Source organism: Hippocampus bargibanti, linkage group LG09 (genome assembly GCF_051943395.1).
Source record: "Hippocampus bargibanti isolate YZ-2025 linkage group LG09, ASM5194339v1, whole genome shotgun sequence".
In the NCBI taxonomy this organism is placed as follows: Eukaryota; Metazoa; Chordata; class Actinopteri; order Syngnathiformes; family Syngnathidae; genus Hippocampus; species Hippocampus bargibanti.
In genome coordinates, this window is record NC_142742.1 from 17,535,844 (window position 1) to 17,557,453 (window position 21,610).

Below are 21,610 nucleotides of genomic sequence, written 5' to 3' on the forward strand. Positions count from 1 at the left end.
CGTGCTCGTAAGCCATGCCAGTCAGAAATGATTCATTTAATAGCAATGCTTTGTCTGATGCTCCTGAAACACATTGTCGGGTGTTTCTGTTGCTTTATCTACTCTTGTGTCAACAACTGAATGTGTAAAACTTTTGTACAATACATCAGAAGTTATAATTTGGCCATTATGAATTTGCTGCATCAATAAAATATAATGTCTTAATTTGTTATGTTTTTTTTTCATACAATAAATGTATTGTGTGAAACACAATCATTAGACTAGTTTTGATCAAGAAATGTGTCACAAATAAAAGAAAATGACCTGTTTCACCTCATCGACCTTGTCAACTTGATCAGGAAGTGGGGTCTTTTTTTTTAAAGATGAAAGGCAGCATTCTAAATAATCCCACCATCACGAGTCAGTGTCTTTGTATGTTATTTAAGTATGTGTAACTGAAAAAATAATTAAATTGTGCTGCACTTGTAACGAAAATGACAACAAAAAATTTCCAGTCCTCTGGAATTCACACACACACACACACACACATGCACACACTCACGCACACACACACACACACACACTTTCTAGCTGTCCATCATAGGTGATGATGACGCTTGCTCCAAGGGAGGGGATGTTTGATTGGGGGGGGGGGGGGGTTTAGCGACAGTGTCGCTGGTGCCACTTATCATGTGCATAGAGCCCAATCCTTGAGCCTCAGACACGTCTGCAGATGGAACATAGGAGGCCGGATGGCAGGGGGTACCAGCCGCCCACTGGTGCCGTTGAATGTGTCTCTCTAATTGTCTGTCTTGGTGGATTTGATGTATTTCAGAGACTATCCTGGCACAAGTGGTCTGCCAGGTTTATCGGTTGGAGGCCAAAGTTTCGAGCTGCGTTGTGTTGGTGTTGGCTCGTTTGAGGAGGTCCCTGGTGTAGTCCTTGAGGCGTCACTTTTACCCCCCTGCAGAGCGCTTTGCGTCTTTCAGCTGTCCATAGAGGACTTGGCGGGCAGGCGGTGATCGGTCATGCGGATGGTGTGTCCAATCCACCGAAGGTGTTTATTTGCAACTGCCACCTCCATGCAGATGGAATTTGTGCGCTGAAAGATGTCTGAGTGGGTAATTCGATCTTCCCAGGACAGGCAAAGGATCTTCTGCAGGCTCCGGATGTGGAAGGCCTCAATGGTTTTAATGTATCGGCGGTATGTGGTCCATGTTTCTGCCCCATAGAGGAGAGTGGACAGACATACTGCGTTGTATACGGCAATATTGGTTCAAATTCTCTTGTTTCGGTTCATAAAGACTCTGCTGCGTAAACGACCAAACGATGACGAGGCTTTATTTATACGTTTGTGTACTTCAATGTCAAGGGAGCAATTGCAGGACAAATTGGAGCCAAAGTAGGTAAAATGATCCACTATATTTAGTGAATCAGAATCAGAATCAGAATCAGAATCAGAGTCATCTTTATTGCCAAGTATGTAGGACACACAAGGAATTTGTTTCCGGTAGAACACGCTGCACTAGTATCGTTGTCAAAAAAACTGCTAAGTGGCACTATACAGTTCCAAATGCCATTGATGTGAAGGCTGGATGGTGTGGGAGTTGGAGACACAAGTTGGAACATGAGCTCTGTTTTTTATGTTGATCTGGAGACCAAAAGACTGGTACAAACTAGAAATGGTGTTAAGAGCATGCTGCATAGATTCTGAGCTGTGAGCTAGTACAGCACAGTCATCAGCATACTGAAGTTCGCAGATGTCGCAGATATTTGTCTTTGCGTGGGCCTGGAGCCGTCTGATGTTGAAGAGGTTTCCATCGAGGCGGTACTCCACCCGGATGCCATCTTCATGTCCGATGCCTTTGTGAAATAGGCACGTGACGGCAGAAAGGAGGATATTAAAGAGCACTGGAGCCAAGACACATCCCTGCTTCACCCCAGCGTTCACCCCGAAGAGCTCTGACTGGAGCTCTCCGAAAAGTACTCTGGCTTGCATTCCGTCATGAGACAGGACAGGAGAGCTTTGTGGGCCTCATGATAGAATGGACTGTATTTCATCCGCGTTTGAATTGAACCAATCCTGGTATCTTCTCCTTGACTGTCCAAGCACTCCTGAGGCTGTGCTGTAAATAGCCTGACGCAGACCTTGCCAGTCGACCGGGTCCTCTGGGATCTTGTCGAGTTTTTCGGCAAGGGGACGTTGAAGGTTGGTGTTGGTCAGTGCTGTGAAGCAGAGCTTTCCATTGGGAGCTGTCCTTGGACGACGGGGATGTATGCGTATAAGGAGTTTGGATCTGACCATATGGTCAACATGGTGGTCAACACTTAGCTCCACGCATGGCACGGGTGATAAGGACATCTTGTATGTCCTTCTGACGGACAATCACATAGTCCAGGAGTGGTCTTGAACCTATCTTTCATTTGGAAAATGGTGTTAGTAATGACCAGCTGATGCTCTGCACTGAGGGAGAGAAACCGAAGGCCATTGGTGTCCATCTTTCCCACTCCATGCTGGCCAATAACTTTATTCCACACACGGTGTTCCATGCCCACCCTTGCATTGAAATCTCCCATGATGAGGAGCTTATCTGTGGCTAGAGTTTTCTGCAGGATGGTGTCCAGAGCTCTGTAGAACTCGTCCTTGACAATGTGGTTGGCATCCAGAGTTGGTGCGTAAGCACTGATGAGTGTAGCGAAGCGGCCCTTTGCCAAGGGAATGCGCCAGGTCATCAGCTTTTTCATTTATGCCAATAGGGGATTCCATAATGCATTGCAGCAGGGACTTCACAGCAAAGCCAACTCCATGGATACGGCGGTTGCTTTCAGGGACCCCTTTCCAGAGGTAGGTATACCATGCACCAACCTCTGTCAGGGAGTCTTCTCAATGTAGTCTGGTCTCGCTGAGGGCTGCAATGTCTATGTTGTATCTTGCAAGCTCCATGGCTACAAATGCTGTCCTCCGGTGGGGCCTCTCAGCGGTTTGAGCCAGGTCCAACAGCGTGCGGACATTCCACGAAGCAATGCTTTTTTTGTGATCGTTTTTTGAAGTTTCGACCGCAGGGGGGGGATGCTCCGACGATTGCGGTTTACCGTCCGGAGTGTGGAGAGCAGACATTTTTAGACCACTTTTTCTAGGTCCTCACATTGGTGAGCAGTGTGGAGCTGCTCAGACACAATGGAAGCTGCCGAGGAGATGCGCTGCTCCATCCCGCACTATCAACGACCATCACTCCATTGCCGCCTGTGTGCATGGTTTGGCTAGGCACTTCTAGCCACATCCTTGGCCTGTGCCCACCGCCATTCCACATCGCCACATGACTTTGGGTTTTCATGGGAGGGGGGGTGGATTGGGGCAAGAATCCTGCGCAAAGGTAGAGATTAAGGTGAGGGTGTGGGTGCACAGTCCACACTTCCATCCATTTTCTTACCAGGTGAGTTTCTGGTGGCATGAGGATACTCGTAGCGACCATTTTCTGGCAGGAGTTGCAGGGTTCTGCCGGTAGTCCGGTTTGTTGGACTCCGCCTACGCCTACCCCCGGGTGCGGGTTTGGGATCACTCTTTGTCTGGCCTCTACCCCTCGACCTGTTCGGCTTGGGTGACCCTGCCAGGAGTGCAAGACTCCGGCCGACATAGCTCTCAGGCTCATCGAGACGCGCAAAGTGCCTCACCACAATAAGGCGGTGATCCCAGTCGAGGCACACACACACACAAACAGACACACACTGTTCCAATCTGCTGTAATAAACAACAGAAACAGTACACAACAAAAAGGCAGTGTGCTATCTGCGAACAGACACATACAGGCATACATATGTATACAGAGTATTTTTATTTTCACTGCACATTCCAATATCGCATTTGAAACAATAATACTGTACATTTACACAACTCTGCGCACTGGGAAAATGACGAACATAAACCAAATAAGGTGCAGAATGGGCTTTTTCACACCGTATGGCTGTTGTAGTCCACATACTGCTCGGCACAAAACACACTGGATGTGCGTCATGACCGTGAGTGATGTGTGGTGATCTGAAGAATTGGACTCTGAGAGCGTTATGTACTTGTACTCTTTTGGCATTGGACTCAGCATTACTCAGACTTAGTTTTACTCTTTGTTGCTTTCTACTATCTTTGTGACTGTTTTATGGCTTGCATATAATAGTTCGCCATGAACAGCACTTTGTATGCAGCTTTGTCGGTTTGAAAGTGCTCGATAAATACAGTTGAGATGTTGGTATTGAGGATGATGATGATTGGATTAACCTTTATTAATCACGCAGTGGAGAAATTTACATTTCACAGCAGCAAAATTATGAAAGGAAGATGAAAGGAATGAAAGAAGTAGAAAAACAAAATGATGATGATGAGAATAATGAATACATACACAGTGTCAGTATTCATGATTCATACTCAATCAATCAACGTGGGCTCAAATGGTTTGCCAGTCCTTCACAGTGTGGTTGGGGAGTCGTTCCAACTAATGACAGCCAAAGTTTTTGTAAATCTGTCACAGTTTTTTCAACTTAAATTCAGAAAAGACAGATGCGAGGACATTGTGATTTTAAAATGTGTGTTATTTACACAACAATAGTTTTCCTTGCTCACAAAGAAACATATCCGAGAGGGCAAGAAAAACTCAAAGAACGAATTTGCTTTTTTGCGACATTTATTTTGATTAATTTACATTTTTTTATTGATAACATTCTCGTGTCCTAAATGTAGTTTGAATCCATTCATTCATTCATGTTACTAATTACTCACACTTAGCTGAATCTGTGATGTTTTTCTGGTGGTGTAACGATGAAACTTTGTCGGGAATTATTTTTTAAAATGATATACTGTAAATACAGTGAAATGTGCCATAAAAATAAAATACACCCACAGCAGAAGACACATTCAGCACACATTGGAACAGATGCTTCTGACTGGCTGCTCATCTTCTCTTTTTTTCAACTTTGACCAGGTCCTGACCTAAATTGCCATCATTTCCATTGTTGGAACGCTTTAGCTAATGGTCAACCTTCTTCTGCCACAACTCCCAAAACAATGCAAAAAAAACAATGATAGCAACAATTTGACATGTTGACCAAATGTGGGTCACAAAATACTGTACTTGTATTTATATTGACTTTCATTCACCCAAAACACTTATTTGATCTTCTATTTTCTCTTATCGAACCTATAATACCACAAAAGTGTAGCTCAAACGTTGGCTAGCGGACATCATGGCTCGCAATCTGCTTTTGCCAGTGTGTCAAAATCATTTGGAACTACAAGTAGGTCTGAAATTGGGACATACTATACATGTATTTTGACATCCATACTTTTGAACAAAGAAATTCAATACGTTATTAATTCATCAAAACGTCTGCAAAATGGGTCGCAACGTTGCAGCTATCGGAAGATTTAGGTCACAGAATGACAACAGTTGAGAACCACTGCATTGCTGTCTGACAGGAACTGCAAAAGGAAAGTCCTCTCGGTGTGTGACTCTTTGGTCAAATGCATGGCGTATTTGAACCATTTCATGCACAAATAATGAGAACCTCTAACATAATCACCTGTCTATAAAACCTGTCCATTCTCGTAACCACAGTCCCTGAAAGAGTTAACAAATAAAATATGATAAGTATGTGTGTGGAGCTCTGTCAAATTAGTTGAGTGATGGGGGGAGGGGGCCGGAACAGAGCGGCATCAGGATCAGTGGTCACTACCGTGTACCTGTGGTATGACCTGTGGAGGCTGGCACCTGCGGGTATGGACTTTGGATGCGTTTACTCCATTCATCATCCTAATATACTTTCGGTCTTCTGGTTCTCCTCCATACCAGTCTTTCCACGATTTCTATTTTAAGTTAATGCTATCATAACTTTTTTTATCATCTACTGTGATTAGAATTGTATTTCTGCAGTTCTTGCTGTCATGATTGAGCAGAATGACAGGCTTGTCTGTGTTGTTCTCGTCAGTCGGAACATCGTGGGAATCTGTGGCCAAGATGGTGGGCGTGGCGCTGCAGTTGCCAAGGCAGCAACAGACAAATCTCGTCGCAGGTCGAAAAATAGCCCGTGAAAAACCTCTGCGAGCACTTTCGCTGACAAAACAGTAGAGAGCGGGATCAGCCACAGAGTTCAAAGAGGTCAACAACAGTGCTAGGTGGTAATAGTTGAAAATTCCTTTTGGAAATAAGAACACAGGACACACGATGTGACTCGACAGTTTTAGTCCTAGTCAAAAGATCACTTCGTTGAAAAAAAAAGCATACCTGTAATAAAGTTGCAGTCCCTCTCCAGGACTGTGCGAACTAACAGAAAGACATGGTAAGGGGAAAAGCAGATGAGGAAGATGAGGATGGTACTGCTAACTAACTGTCGGATTCGGGTCTTCTGATCTGGTTGTGTGCCTGCACTTTGGCCCACAGCACGAAGTACGCACAGGTAGCTGATCTGCAAACCAAAGATCTAGGGCAGAATATGAGCAGTCATTGCATTTGCACTTCTTAAAACTACGTGAAGATGGAAAAATCGCTTTGTGTCTGTTTCAAAGTCACTTAGCGTTCAAACAAAATGGCAAAAAGATGCACCCATCCACACCTATTTTATTCTGTTTAACCAAATTAGGTCATAGACGTGCTGGAGGTCAACCCAGTTGACTTCAGGTGAGAGGTGGGGTACACCTAGAACAGGTTACGAACAAATCGCAAGCCAAATACAGACAATCATCCCTTCAGACTCCAATTCAAAACAATGAATGATTGCAATCAAATCAAGATACATATTTTTGTAATGCGGAATGCAAAACAAACCCTAAAGGCGAGAGTTTCATGGACTGTAATAATTTCATTTCCAACAATGTTAATGCAAAAAAACACATGAATCAAGTGAAGGTCAAGCAGAAAACTGAAGGTCAACCAGAAAACAGACCTTACAGGAGTCAGTTGTTTTGACTCTTTGCTATGTGATTCATTGCAGTTTAGTTGTCTTTTGTTTGAATACGGCCATTGCTCTTGCTTCTTCCTCTTTGTGCAGGACATCCATCTACGACCTTTTCACACGAGAGACAGGCTTTCAACTAGTTAAATTGGCCTCATTATTTGTTATTTCAGTGGCACCAGATGCATTTGACAGCCATCAACTCAACTTCCAAACTGAGTGATTGGAGAGTGGATATTGTAAATTTTTCTAACGTGGCATCTTTTTGAGAAGGATAAATATTCATGGGAGCAACACAGCTACTAGCATTTCCCCTGAAATCAAAAACAGTGTCCTGAATGAAGTGCATTAAGAGCACATGCTCTTTTTATTTAACCCTACAGTCTGTATAACCTGACAACAATGGAATAGAAGCTGTCTACTGTGGTAACCGCTTTCCCTTGAAAGGGTTAAAATAAAAATTGGTATTTTCAGCATGCGTGGAAAACCTGTCTGGACTCACAAATATCATCATAAATATGAATAATTATAGAAACAGTATTCTTACCAGCAGGATGGCCAATGGGAACATGAAACCAATAGTGAAGCGGTAGTAGTTGATTGCATACTCCCAAGGCTGCATGGGGTAGTGCTCAAAGCAGACTGATTGGTTGTTGGAATTTGTGCTCAGCTCTTTATGACGAAAGAAAACCATGCCAACGGCAATTTCCTTCAGCCAGATGATGGCACTGAAAAGACAAGCTGCACTTACAGAGCGGAGGGAGGTGAACCTGCAGACAAATGAAAATGTTTTAGATTGGTCTTTACAAATGTATCATTCGTCCTATTCAACCTTACGCTAACCCACTGGGGTCAAACTCAAGGCCTTGGGCCAGATGTAGCGCGCCATGCTTACTAAAATCTGTAAAATAATTTCACATGTTCATTTGGAATCAATAAAAATAATACTCAAAGCATTTTTGTTGAGCAAACCCCTCATTTAAGCCGTTATTTTATATTTCTCTACATGCTTTCAGTCAAAACGTGTCCCATCGGAAACTAACTTAAATCATCCCAATGACAAAAGTGAGTTTGACACCATGGCTGTCTCTGAAAGTTTCAAAAGGCGAATCTCAAGTCTGCACCAGTATTCGAATAATAGAGGTAGACCATGCTATTTCAAAAAGTGAAATAGATAGTGCTACGAAATGTTAGACAAGACAGGGAGGTTTCAGTTTGATTATTTAAAATGATTCCACCTCCTGCAATAATTTCAAATCTATGCATTTGAAATGTTAAAGGCACAAACTAGCCAAACAAACATCTGAACTCTAGACAGCGGGTTTTGTAACAGAGGTAGGGTTGAAAATTTGAAAACAAAAAATAAAATAACATAAAATATAAAATAAATAAAGAACATCGGTCAGAAATGCTGTTAAATTATCACCATAAAATTACAGCGATGTTACAGGGATTGACCCAAAACTGGTTGCAGGGCCTCGTCCAGAAAATGACACCAACACTATGAAATGGAATGACAGAGTGAGATGGAAACCAACAGCATTGGCAAACGGTCTGTGTATGGACTTCTATTGCAGAATCTCTCAGATTTAGACAGGATGGCAACAAATTCAAGGCAAATGTGGTTGACTGAGCAAGAAGGGAAATGAAGAATGAAGAAAACGATGAAAGTGTGGGACTCTTTCAAACTCGACTGTAGAGATTGCATCCTCAAGTCCATAAAGTAAAATCCTCGCTACAGTTTGGCTTTAGCCACTTCTACATCAGCAGATAAATGGTTTGCCTGTTGGCCCATTTAAGGGAAGTAGTTTTGCATTTATCTTTAGAGGTGTAAATGCTCATTTCATTTGGGGTCAAGATGTAATTTATGTAGTATGATCAGCGAGAAAAAGTGATTGAATTCTTAGTCCAGCCTTTGTATTTTATTATTATTATTATTATTATTATTATTATTATTATTATTATTATTATTATTATTATTATTATTATTATTATTATTATTATTATTATTCCTGGCGGCCCGGTAGTCGAGTGGTTAGCACACCGGCTTCACAGTGCAGAGGTCAACGGTTCACGTCCCGCTCCGGCCTCCCTGTGTGGAGTTTGCATGTTCTCCCTGGACCCGCGTGGGTTTTCTCCGGGTCCTCCGGTTTCGTCCCACACTCCAAAAACATGCATGGCAGGCAGATTGACCACTCCAAATTGTCCCTAGGTGTGAGTGTGAGAGTGACTGTTGTACGTCTTTGTGTGCCCTGCGATTGGCTGGCAACCAATTCAGGGTGTCCCCCGCCTCGTGCCCGAAGACAGCTGAGCTAGGCTCCAGCAACCCCCGCGACCCTAATGAGGAATAAGCGGTACGGAAAATGAAATTATTATTCCTTTCTCCACTTGACTTGGGTGATGCTGAAGACTTGAACGTTACGACCTGAGGAGACTTGCGAATTGGACTTACTCCCACCTTTGGTCATTCGTAATAACATTATTTACCGTAACTCTCATATTGTTGCTAAAAAGCATCACTCGTGCTATACTTCACGATTTACTATTCCAGGACAAGTCAATTTAAGATGTTTAATGATGTAAAAAATTGCATAAAAATCCTTAATCCTTACACGATGCTTAGAAAATTCATTTTAATTGGTCCATAATCCAATGATATTCTATATTTTGATATACAGTTTAATCTTTTCACAACATACCTACATCATGTAGCTTGTTAGGTTATCTGAGGTTTTGGACTTTTGTTCCATATACATGTACCGGTATTACTTTTTTGGTTCTGAGATACAATTCATGAAAGACAACCTCAAAGGGTGAACGACAGCCAGGTAGCGATCCAGACTTATACAGCATAAGAAGCCAATGCTGATGTAGATGTTCTCATAAAGAAGAAAGCCACACAACTGACACAACCATTCCCTGTGACGCCAATCATCATCCTGCAACAACAAAAGCATAAACAGGAAACAAAAATATACAGTAGGTATGTAAAACATGTACAAGGTAAGACAAAATGATATGTGGATTTGTGAAGTTTACACAAATGGCATGTTTCACAAAGTTTGATACACAGTACCATGGGTTTTCTTCGGGTCCTCCGGTTTCTTCCCACATTGATAAAAAAAAAACATCCATGACAGGCTGATTAAACATTCCAAATTGTCCATAGGCGTGAGTGTGAGAGTGGATGTTTGTTTGTCTCTGTGTGCCTTGTGATTGGCTGCCAACCAATTCAGGGTGTCCCTTGCCTACTCCCAGAAGACGGCTGGCATCAGCTCCAGCACGCCTTGCGACCTCGACACCATCAAGTTAGCCCCTATTCAATTGCTGGAAAAATGTAAAGGTCTGTGATTCTCATTTTTGTTCTTCTTTGTATTTCAAAATGCAAACTGCTATGCGTGTTTGGTTTTGAAGAGCAACCGGCTATTCAGCATGCCTTGATTATGGTTTCCTATTTTAGTAGGCTTATTCTTTCCCATAGTTATTCCATTCATTATTTGCATTTACCTACATTAGTGTCCAATGACTCTTAATTTTATTTTGGCACCATCTGTAATTCAAGATTCATACATCCCGCCCATCTTCCAGTTCGCAACATCTTGAGGATGTTGATCCTGCAGCTGTATTGAAGTGATTTGTGATGCTACTCGTTGACTTGGTCCTTACAAATTTATCATTAGGCAAGAACTGACTGGACGACACTACATCACGGATCTGCTTCATGCAGACTATGAGGAACAAGTATGTTTATCCACATTTGCTTCCATTGTGTCTCAGAGGTTTCCCAGACATCTCATGACCAGTCGTTGAGAATGGCACATTACATTTGCTGTGATGCGTCAAGACAAATCAACATCGGCTACAAGACACGTTTGCCGGCTAAAAATTGGGCTACAATTGTGCAATCAAATGTAGCCCGAATTTGAGCTCCTGGTTAAAAAGGCTGTCTCTTGGCTAGCCTTGGATGGGATCTGCCTTTTTGGCTGCCCCCGAGACCTGATGCCAAAAGCACAATTGAGGGATGAATGAATGGATGGGATGTGCAAAACATTTGTGTAGAATCTTCTGGAATGAAGTTTGGTGACCATCAGAATCAGAATGCCTTTAATAGGGGAACAATGGGGAACTTTGCTATCTCACAGCAACGATATTGAAAGGGGTGGGGGGTGAACATATAAAAAGTATTCCACGCATAATAGAAATGTCAGCAGACTGAAATGTATGACTGCGCAAGAATGTTTCATAAAAAGAACTGGACATAGTATAAAAATACAATATATTCTTCTTTTCCTTTCGGCTTTTCCCTTCAGTGGTCACCACAGCGAATCAGTGTTCTCCATCTACCCTGGTTTTGTGCATCCTCTTCTCTCACACCAGCTACCCGTGTTCTCTTTGACAACATCCATAAACCTCCTCTTTTGAATTGGATTGGATTTGCCTTTATTAGTCTCGCAGTGGATACATTTACATTTCACAGCAGCAAAGTTATGAAAGGTCTCCTGCCTGGCAGTTCAAGGCTCAGCATCCTTCTCCCGATATAGTCACTCTCTCTCCTCTGGACATGTCCAAACCATCTCAGTCCGGCCTCTCTGACTTTCTCTCCAAAGCCTCCAATATGAGTTGTCCCACTAATGTACTTAGAGTTTGATGGTTCTCTTTATTTGTAAGTAGGTTCGTTCTCAGATCTCCCAAGCAGGTGACGCGCAGCGCTTGATCGCGGCGTGGAGTCGAGCAAGTCGTGCCGTGATGTCCGTCCGATGCCCGAGATGAGTCTGATATGATTCTGCCCCGTGGTTCGCCCCCAATCTCTCTGTCCCGCGACAGCTCCTTTTATACAAGTTTCAAGCGTGTGCTATGCGTCAGGGAGAGACGCACATCAAGGAGATCAAGGAATTGAAAGACATGAAATGGTTGAAAGACGCACTTCAAAATCATACACACGTGTGACGCCACATACTCATTGCTGATCCTATCCATCCTGGTCACTCCCAAAGAAGCCCTCAACATCTTCAGCTCTGCTACCCCCAGCTCTGCTTCCTGTCTTTTCTTCAGTGGCACTGTCTCCAGTCCAAACATCATGGCTGGTCTCACCAGCATTTTATACACTTTTCCTTTCATCCTAGCTGAATAAAAATACAGTATAAAAAGCATATTTGATATCTGTAACTGTATTCAGTCGACATAAGGTGGCTGTGTTATTTACAATGCAAGAGCCCATGTTTTTTCCACATGTTATTAATTTAGAAGCCTGACCATTGGTTAAAGGCACTGTATGTGACAGAATGTTTGATTCTCGTTTACCTTCATGTTTATGTGAACAAATGTGCTACATGTGCAACATACTACACAGATGAAATTTCTTTCCTAAGCAGAGAGGTGAGCTACTGTGGGCGCCCGTGCTGCTGTCAATAGAACAGTAAACATGAAATGATAAACAACACAACACAACACAATACCTGAAAAAAGTATTGGAGCCACAGTGGTAGTGATGCCAGGTATAGTAGATCAGACACAGTGAGGTTTATCAAATAAACTCCCAGCTCATTCTTTTGCTTTAGTTGCAGTGCTGCATGGTACAGCGAGTACAGGTTGGAGGGAACACCAACCTAAAATAAGGAAGACACATGTGATTCTCTTAAATGCTGGTAAGAATTGAGATAGCCCACCTTGTCACCAAATGAACGGATGGATTGAATTGGATTATTTGTCTCGCAGTGGAGAAATTTACATTTCACAGCAGCAAAGTTATGAAAGGCAGAGTAAAGAAAGAAAGACGTAGAACAACAAAATACATGCGCTGCTGTAAAGACAGCCACTCTCGCGGCACCATCTTGAAGTAAAAAAAAACAAAAACCTAAATAACAAATAATATGACAACACAAAGACGCAGGCAGTCATTCAATCTTAAGCACTTTCTGCACCCTCTTTGTTGCATGGAATTCCAGATGAAAGAGGAGAGGATCAAAGCGTCCTTTTCACCAGCGGATAAGGGACTTCATGGTGGAATGTGCATGACTGCTACAAGCTAAATGTTGATGGCAAAAACGAAGCTGTAGCATCCATTGACAGAAAAGAGATTGTTTCACATCTCCTGTCCCACGTTAATCCGCTTCATTTCCACATATTCTGACGTTCCTTTCTTCTCATCGCGGGAGACATGTGCGTTCCGAGGCTTTGGGTGTGGCAGCAAGCAAAATTGACCAACGCCTGAAACCGCGCATTTCAAATGGTTTTACCTGTTTACTCGGCACACGCCTCTGAGCCTCGGCTCAGTCGGGCACATCACTCGTTTTCACAGCAAATCAAAAAGGAGAAGAGAATGTTTCCACCCAGTTTCGAGCTCAAGGCCTTTCGTCTGTAAAACGAACGGGAACACCACTGCACGATGTAAAGGTTAGAGACAGGAGTCTTTCATATCAAGACTGTCATTGCAATTCACTGACACCAATGACAGCCTTGATCTGGAACTATCATGTCACTTATTTCCATAATCTGTTGGAAAATTGGAGAGACAAGGGTGTTTCATATGAAGGCTGTCATTGCTATTAACTAAAAGCAATGTTTCAATACTCTGTTGATGTGTTTAGATGGTAAGATGTTATTTGAGGATCGTGTTCAGAGTTAGTATAGTGCATAGTATCTCGGCCTGTCACGTGAACGACTCAGCATGATTCCGACTTGATCTTGGTTTCACTCCCTGGTGCTTTCTACTAACTTTATGACTAATGTTTGTCCTGGATATGATACCTGTCCATGTTCAGCGCTACGTTGCAGCTTCAGCTGTTATGAAAGTGCTGTATAAATCAATATATAATACAACACATATTGATTTATATGGCACTTTAAAAACAGCTGAAGCTCTACTAAAGCGCTTAACATGGATAGCAATCATGTTTCCACCCAGTTTCAAACTGGGGACCTTTCGTGTGTAAGACGAATGTGACAATCACTACACCATGGAAACTTGAGTGTAAACCCCGTTTCATATCAATGCTGTTGTTGCTGTTAACTGATAGCAATGGCAACCTTGAAATGTAAGACTTGTCTCACCTTTTTCAAGACTCTGTTGTTGTGTTTTAGTGGTTAGATCTTCCTTTAAGGTCTGTATTCCGAACAGACAGTTAAGATGGCGGAAAAAAATCATTGACACCGCCCTTCCCACTCTCAAGGACTTGCACACCGACAAAAACCAAGACAAGGGCATGGAAAATCCTACTGGACCCTTCACACCATGGATTGGAATAGATCGGATTAGTCTGTATTGCTCTCAGAGTGGAGAAATTTAAATTTCACAGCAGCAAAGTTATGAAAGGCAAAGGAAAGGTAACGAAGAAGTACAAAAACAAAATGGGCACGGCACCATCTTGAAGTCAAAAGAAAAAAAATACTAAATAACAAATAATATGACAAAACAAAGACAGACAGTCATTCAATCTTGAGCACTTTCTGCACCCTCTTTGTTGCAAGAAGCAGTTCCAGATGAAAGAGGAGAGGATCAAAGCATCCTTTTCACCAGTGGGTCATGGACATCATGGAGAAATGTGCTTGTCTACCACAAGCTAAATGTTGAAACCAAACACTAAACTGTAGCAACGATTGACGAAAAAGATTGTCTCACATCTCCTGTCCCACTTAAATCCGCTTCAATTCCAAGCTGTGACAGTCCCATATATGCATCAGCGCTCCCTTCTTATCATCACATTTTATTTTAAGCGCCTAATCGGAAACTATCATCTCACTTATTTCCATTACCTGTTAATCTGTTTTGGTGGTTAGATCTTGTGTCATGGCTGTGTTCCTCATTAGTATAGTGGACAGTATCTCCGCCTGTCACGCGGAAGACCAGGGTTCGATTCCCTGATGGGGAGTTCATGTCTTTATAAATAATTTAGTGATGCAATGTCCACTGTCATTCAAAATGGAGAAGAGAATATTACCACCTATTTTCAGACTGCAAGCCTTTTGTGTGTGAGACGAACGCGATAACCACTACGCCATGGACGATTGAGAGAGAAGCATGTTTCATAAGAAGGCTGTCATTACGATTAACTGATAGCAATTACAACCTTGAAATGAAACACTCGTCTGACTCTGTTGATGTGTTTTGATGGTTAGATCTTCTAAAGTTCCGAGTTAGCATAGTGGATAGTATCTCGGCCTGTCACGCGGAAGACTCAGCATGATTCCGACTTGATCTTGGTTTCACTCCATGGTGTTTCTACTAACTTTATGACTCCTTTTTGTCTTGTATATGATATCTGTCCATGTTAAGCGCTTCGTTGCAGCTTCAGCTCCTGTAAAAGCGCTATATAAATCAATTTACAATACAACAGACATTGACTTAAAAAGCGCTTTAAAAACATCTGAAGCTGTACACAAAGCGCTTAATACGGACCACAATCATGTTTCCATCCAGTTTCGAACCGGGGACCTTTCGTGTGTAAGACGAATGTGATAACCACTACACCATGGAAACTTGAGAGTGCACTGAGTTTCATATCAATGCTGTTGTTGCTCTTAACTGATAGCAAAGGTAACATTGAAATGTAACACTCATCTCTCCTGTTTCAAGACTTTGTTATTGTGTTTTAGTGGTTAGATCTTTCTTTAAGGTCTGTGTCCCTAACGGACGGTTAAGATGGCAGAAAAAAAATCATTGGCACCGCTCTTCCCATTTCACAGCAGTAAATTTATGACAGGAAAAGGAAAGGAAAGGAAGAAGTAGAAAAACAAAATACTGGAGCTGCTGTAAAAGCAGCCATTCTCGCGGCAGCATCTTGAAGTCAAAAGAACGAAAAAAACTAATTAACAAATAATATGACAACACAAACACACAGACAGTCATTCAATCTTGGGCACTTTCTGCACCCTCTTTGTTGCATGAAGCAGTTCCAGATGAGGAGAGGATCAAAGTGTTGTTTTCACCAGTGTATCCGGGACGTCACGGTGGAATGTGCATGTCTACTACAAGCTAAATGTTGAAAGCAAACACTAAGCTGTCGCAACGATTGACCAAAAAAGATTGTCTCACATCTCCTGTCCCACCCAAATCCGCTTAAATTTCAAGCTGCGACAGTTCCACATATGCATCAGCACTTAGCCCTGACGTTTTGATCTTCTCATCGCGGGAGCGCATGCATTCTGAGACTTCGAGCGTTTCCACAATCGAAATCGACCCACGCCTCGAAACCGCGCATTGCAAATGATTTCACCTGTTTACTCGGCACACACCTTGGAACCTCAGCACAGTATGGCACATCGCTAGTTTTCACAGCGAATCAAAAAGGACCAGAGAATGTTTCCACCCAGTTTCGAGCTCAAAACCTTTCGTCCGTAAGACGAACGTGACCACCACTGCTCGCACTTTTCCTAATTTGTACTTTGTCATTCTTGCATTGTTTTTGTAATTCTTGCAGTGATTTTTTTCATTAATAAAAATATTTTTATTTAAAAAAAGGCAAATCTCTCAATTCACGCGAAATCCTTTTTCTGTCCTGAATTTGTCCAGAAACCTGTACAGGGGAGCCACTTTAATTTTCCCAAGAGTTGGCTGCATTCCATCTCATAATGGCACACAATAGCGCAAACGCACTGTTCTGGCTGTGCAAGTCTAAGGAAAACACGAAAAGAAAGAAAACTCCACCCATGCACAAAGTTAGACTGTGCTTCCTTTGTGATACATTTGCATTGACTCCAGTTCCATTAACTAAAGTGCTAACAATGGGTGTGTGTGGCGTGTTTCACGTAAACAGTAAAGATGGATCCGTAGAGAACACCACAACAGTCTCATTGCTTTACTGGAGGGAAAATAACTATATTGGATTGACTGCATATTGATGTTATTGTAATGTACAGTATGTTCATGTGCAATGGTACCTTCAAATTAGAGTTGTATTTATTCCATGATATTTGTGATTCAAAACATTCATATGAAAGTATCTTACCCCAATGAAATAACTGTCATCAAATGGATGGTTGGAAGTGTTAGCATTAGTAATGAGCTAGCATAATAGGGACTTAAACACTGGCGCGAATGGCTGCCGCTGCTCACCCGCACAAAAAAATCCCATGACTGTAAAGTGTCCTTGAGAGTTTTGAAAGATGCTTAGAAATTAAATGTATTATTATTATTAATATTATTAAAGGCTAAGCTATATGTTATGTTGGAGGAGAGAGTCGGCCTTACTCTTACTTCGTGGGTTTGTTGAATTTCGGACAGTGATGATGTTGGTTTTTCCAAATACAGGCTGGAAAAGACGAACAGTGCCTTTGAAGGTATTTATTATTTTCTTTAGTTACAAATCGCTTCGGGCTCTCGAGAGTGTCGTGAGAAAAGCAAAAGAAACTAACAGCCATAAATTTATATTGGGATTGGGATATATATGTCCTGCCCCCTTGGTAAATGTCTTGAAATTGAAGAAAAAAAAAGATTGATGCAATTTTCCTGGCATGAGGAGGTCTAGACTTCCCCTGTTGTGCGTAAATGCCGAGATAAAAGTTTCAATTCTGATTCTGATTCTGATTCTGATTCAAATCAGGGGTGCTTGACAGGTTTCAAGGACTTTCTTGAGATAGGGAACAAAGAAGATACGTGGGGGGGGGTGAAAATGGATACAAACTTGGATTAGGCTTTACATGTATTAGTCTCGCAGTGGAGAAATTTACATTTCACAGGAGCAAAGTGATGAAAGTAAATGGAAAGGAAAGGAAGAAGTAGAAAAACAAAACACAGAGCTGCTGTAAAGACAGCCTCTCTCGCAGTGCCGTCTTGAAGTCAGAACAACAATAAAAAACAACTAATAATGTGACAACAAAAAATGGAGCAATGTGCACGTCTGCTACAAACTAAATGTTGAAAGCAAACATGAAGCTTTATCATCCATTGATGAAAACAGTCTACTGTCTCACGTAAATCTGCTTCAATTCCAAGCCGCGACAGTTCCACATAGTTATTGGCACTCTGCGCTGACGCTCCTTTCTTCTCATCACGGGCTCCTCAAGCCATGCATCCATCCTAAATTAACACTACCGTATATTCTTTAAGAGATTAAATAAATGTTCAGGGGAAAAACGGCTACTAACAGTTCTCATCTTCTTCTTTTCCTTTCGGTTTTTCCCTTCAGGGGTCGCCACATCGAATCAATGTCCTCCATCTTTCCCGGTTTTGTGCATCCTCTTCTCTCACACCAGCTACCTTCATGTCCTCTTTGACCACATCCATAAACCTCCTCTTCGGTCTTCCTCTCTGTCTCCTGCCTGGCAGTTCAAGACTCGGCATCCTTCTCCCGATATAGTCACTCTCTCTCCTCTGGACATGTCCAAACCATCTCAGTCTGGCCTCTCTGACTTTATCTCCAAAGCCTCTAATATGAGTTGTCCCTCTAATGTACTCATTCCTGATCCAATCCAACCTGGTCACTCCCAAAGAAAACCTCAATATCTTCAGCTCTGCTACCTCCAGCTCTGCTTCCTGTCTCTTCTTCAGTGGCACTGTCTCCAGTCCAAACATCATGGCTGGTCTCACCACTGTTTTATACACTTCTCCTTTCATCCTAGCTGAAACCCTTCTATCACACATCACACCTGACATTTTTCTCCAGCCGCTCCAGCCTGCCTGAACACGCTTCTTCACCTCTTTTCCACACTCTCCATTGCTCTGGACAGTTGACCCCAAGTACTTAAAATCCTCCACCTTCTTTATCTCTTATTCCTGTAGCATCACTCTTGCACTGGGAACCATCTAATTCACACACATATATTCCGTCTTGCTGCAACTGATCTTCATTCCTCTCCTTTCCAGGGCATATCTCCACATTTCTCGTTTCTCTGCCACCTGTTCCCCATTCTCGCAACAGATCACAATGTCATCTGCAAACATCATGGTCCAAGGAGATTCTTGTCTAACATTGTCTGTCAGCCTGTCCATCACCATAGCAAAGAGGAAGGGGCTCAGAGTTGACCCTTGGTGGAGTCCCACCTCCACCTTGAATTCCTCCGTCACACCGACAGCACACCTCACAACTGTCTTACAGTCGTGATAACATGTCTTGCACCGCTCTGACATACTATTCTGTCACTCCAGACTTCCTCATGCAATGCCACAGCTCTTCTCTGGACACCCTGTCGTACGCTTTCTCCAGATCTACAAAGACACAATGCAATTCCTTCTGACCTTCTCTGTATTTCTCTATCAGCATTCTTAAAGCAAACACTGCATCTGTCGTACTCTTTTTTGGCATGAAGCCATACTGCTGCTCACAAATGTTCACTTTTGCTCTTAGTCTAGCTTCAACTACTCTTTCCCAGAGTTTCATTGTATGGCTCATCAACTTTATTCCTCGGTAATTAGTACAACTCTGCACATCTCCTTTGTTCTTAAAAATGGGCACGAGTACACTTCGTCTCCATTCTTCAGGCATCTGTTCACCATCTAAGATCTTGTTGAATAACCCAGTCAGGAACACCACCGCCACCTCTCCAAGACACTTCCATACCTCGATTGGTAAATCATCAGGCCCGAGTGCCTTTCCCCCCTTCATCCTCTTCAGCACCCTCCTCACTTCATCCTTGCTAATGCTTGCTACGTCTTGGTCCACAACAGTGGCTACTAACAGTTCTCATAATAAGGCTATATTCATTAACACTATGGTTCAAAAATTCATAGTTTTCATTGATTTATGAAAAGTTTGGTAGTACACTTGGACTGGGTGTGGCAAAAAAAAACTCGAAACGTCTTTCTTGGTTGTGAAGTGAAATTAGTTCAATGCTACTATGCAGTGTATCTCAAGTCGAAGAAAACATACATGCACACACTCGCATACACATGCGCATACACACACACAGACACACACACACACACACACGCAAGCACGGACACACATACATCCATACACGCACACACTCACACACACGCACGCACACACACACAAACACACGCACACACGTATACACGCACACGCAACGCATGCACATACATCCACACACTGACACGCACACATGCGCGCACACACACACACACACACACACACACACACACACACACACACACACACACACACACACACACACACACACACGCACACCTCACAATGAGACTATGCCAACTTCTCACTGAAGTGCTCCGGAAAGTTGACATGGACAAAAATATCCAATTTGAAAACATTGTGTGCTATTAAGAGAGTAATTTCTGAAATATACGCATACTCAGTAAATATTTATAATTGGCACACACTCACCAGTAGTACGAAGATATACACAAAGCAGAAGAGGTACTGGTGGATTTCATGGCTAACGGTGCAGTTCATAATGCCCTCTTCAAGCATAATCAACTAGCACAGCCTTCTCTTTTTAGATGAACTTCTCTCGGGGGTTCTCCTTTTCACACCTACATACAAATAAATAGTCTTTGTTTTGTTGTCTTCTTGGACAAGGTTGGTTAGTTTCCTGGCTGCCACTCTAGAGGGAAGAAAGAAATGTGTTTTAGGCCTTGGCAGAACAAAGAAACCAGATCTGTTGTCCATAACACAGTGAAAGTGGAAAATGCCTTGATGGAATATGCTGTACGCGGCAGTGCGCACATAGTAATGGTCTGTTTCCCAATGGAACGCCAATGGTTGTTGCTTGATACTCTTTTTTTTTCCGGACCCATCAACAACCGGTTTCACATAAAGACATCAGACTTTCTTGTATACCACATGGATATTTGAGCTCAACTTAAATGAACAAGAAGCAAATCGGATCATTTGAAGTCCTTTGCAAAATACAGGGTGACCCATGAAAATTTCAATTGTGGCATTGATTAAAAAGCTATTTATTTCAAATTACAACCACACACTATTCAGTCTATGGACGACCATTCACCAGTGTTTCAGCTATTTCTGTCTATTTTTAGTCAATTTATGGCATTCCCAAGATGTGTTCCAAATGTCCACAATTTCGTTGCAAGCAAACCTGTACTCATCTGACAAAGTTGTCAATCACTTTTACACACTCCTATTTCGAGAGGGTGACCCAAAAAGATGCGTCCTACTGAGTCCCTTACTGCAGCAATGTTTTCTCCCAAAAGAGGAGTGCAAAAGTGATTGAAGCCATAAATTGACTAAAAAATGACAGACATAGCTGAAACTCTGGTGAATGGCCTCTCATAAACAGATAATGTGTGGTTGTAATTTGAAATAAATAGCTTTTTATTCAAAGCCACAATTGAAATGTTCATGGGTACGCACCTTTTTGGGTCAGCCTGTAGTCAACATGACTACTTGAGCCCAATGACTTCCCAGACTCAAAAACAAAACATGAAATAATGAGAAAAAGGGTACCCCGGTGGATGAGTGGGTAACGCGTTGACCTCATAGTGCAGAGTGTGGATTAGAACAAACAGTGATGGAATCAGTGGAGACACACCCATTAAGCATGAGATAGAAGGTGCATTAAAAAATGCTTACACATTTCAAACTCAGACATAACCTTCGCCTCTCCGCCCACCATATATTACATGATAATAACTACAAATATCTAAACAATGTGGGCTTTCGATGAGAAGGTTTCTTCAGCCGTCATCTGTACAAATGTGAAGGTTTCGGACGTTTCGCCTCCTATCCAAGAGGCTTCGTCAGCGAACTAAAGTCTGACTGGTCGTATCGGCCCTATTTATATATCCCTAATGTCCAGACATGGTGGCGCCGGACACAGCTAT

At 42.4% G+C, this 21,610-nt stretch overlaps 1 protein-coding gene and 2 non-coding genes across 4 annotated transcripts; 1 reads left to right on the forward strand and 2 right to left on the reverse strand.

Moving 5' to 3' along the window:
* Positions 1-5,019: 5,019 nt before the first annotated feature.
* On the reverse strand, positions 5,020-20,359 carry gpr68 (G protein-coupled receptor 68). Of its 2 annotated transcripts, none has more exons than XM_089004495.1 (6): positions 20,151-20,359; positions 12,372-12,521; positions 9,721-9,854; positions 7,463-7,685; positions 6,249-6,429; positions 5,020-6,159 (listed from the first exon to the last, which is right to left on the reverse strand). In XM_089004495.1, the coding sequence occupies exons 1-6, from the start codon at positions 20,235-20,237 to the stop codon at positions 5,831-5,833; spliced, it is 1,104 nt and encodes a 367-aa protein (XP_088860621.1). In that variant the 5' UTR covers positions 20,238-20,359; the 3' UTR covers positions 5,020-5,830. The 2 variants fall into 2 exon arrangements, with proteins under 2 accessions (XP_088860621.1, XP_088860620.1); XM_089004494.1 differs by having other exon boundaries at positions 6,249-6,444.
* trnad-guc (transfer RNA aspartic acid (anticodon GUC)) lies at positions 14,712-14,783 on the forward strand. The gene has a single exon. It is a non-coding gene; the product is annotated as a tRNA-Asp (tRNA).
* Positions 15,319-15,391, reverse strand: trnav-uac (transfer RNA valine (anticodon UAC)). Its single transcript has one exon. It is a non-coding gene; the product is annotated as a tRNA-Val (tRNA).
* Positions 20,360-21,610: the final 1,251 nt, after the last annotated feature.

Excerpts from the sequence above, each read along its gene's own strand:
- gpr68 (XM_089004494.1), bottom strand. The coding sequence starts at position 20,237 with ATGCTTGAAGAGGGCATTATGAACTGCACCGTTAGCCATGAAATCCAC. Across the intron at positions 12,522-20,150 it reads TGTATATCTTCGTACTACTG|GTTGGTGTTCCCTCCAACCT; the intron begins GTGAGTGTGTGC and ends TCCTTATTTTAG. Across the intron at positions 6,445-7,462 it reads TCCCATTGGCCATCCTGCTG|ATCTTTGGTTTGCAGATCAG; the intron begins GTAAGAATACTG and ends ATTCTGCCCTAG.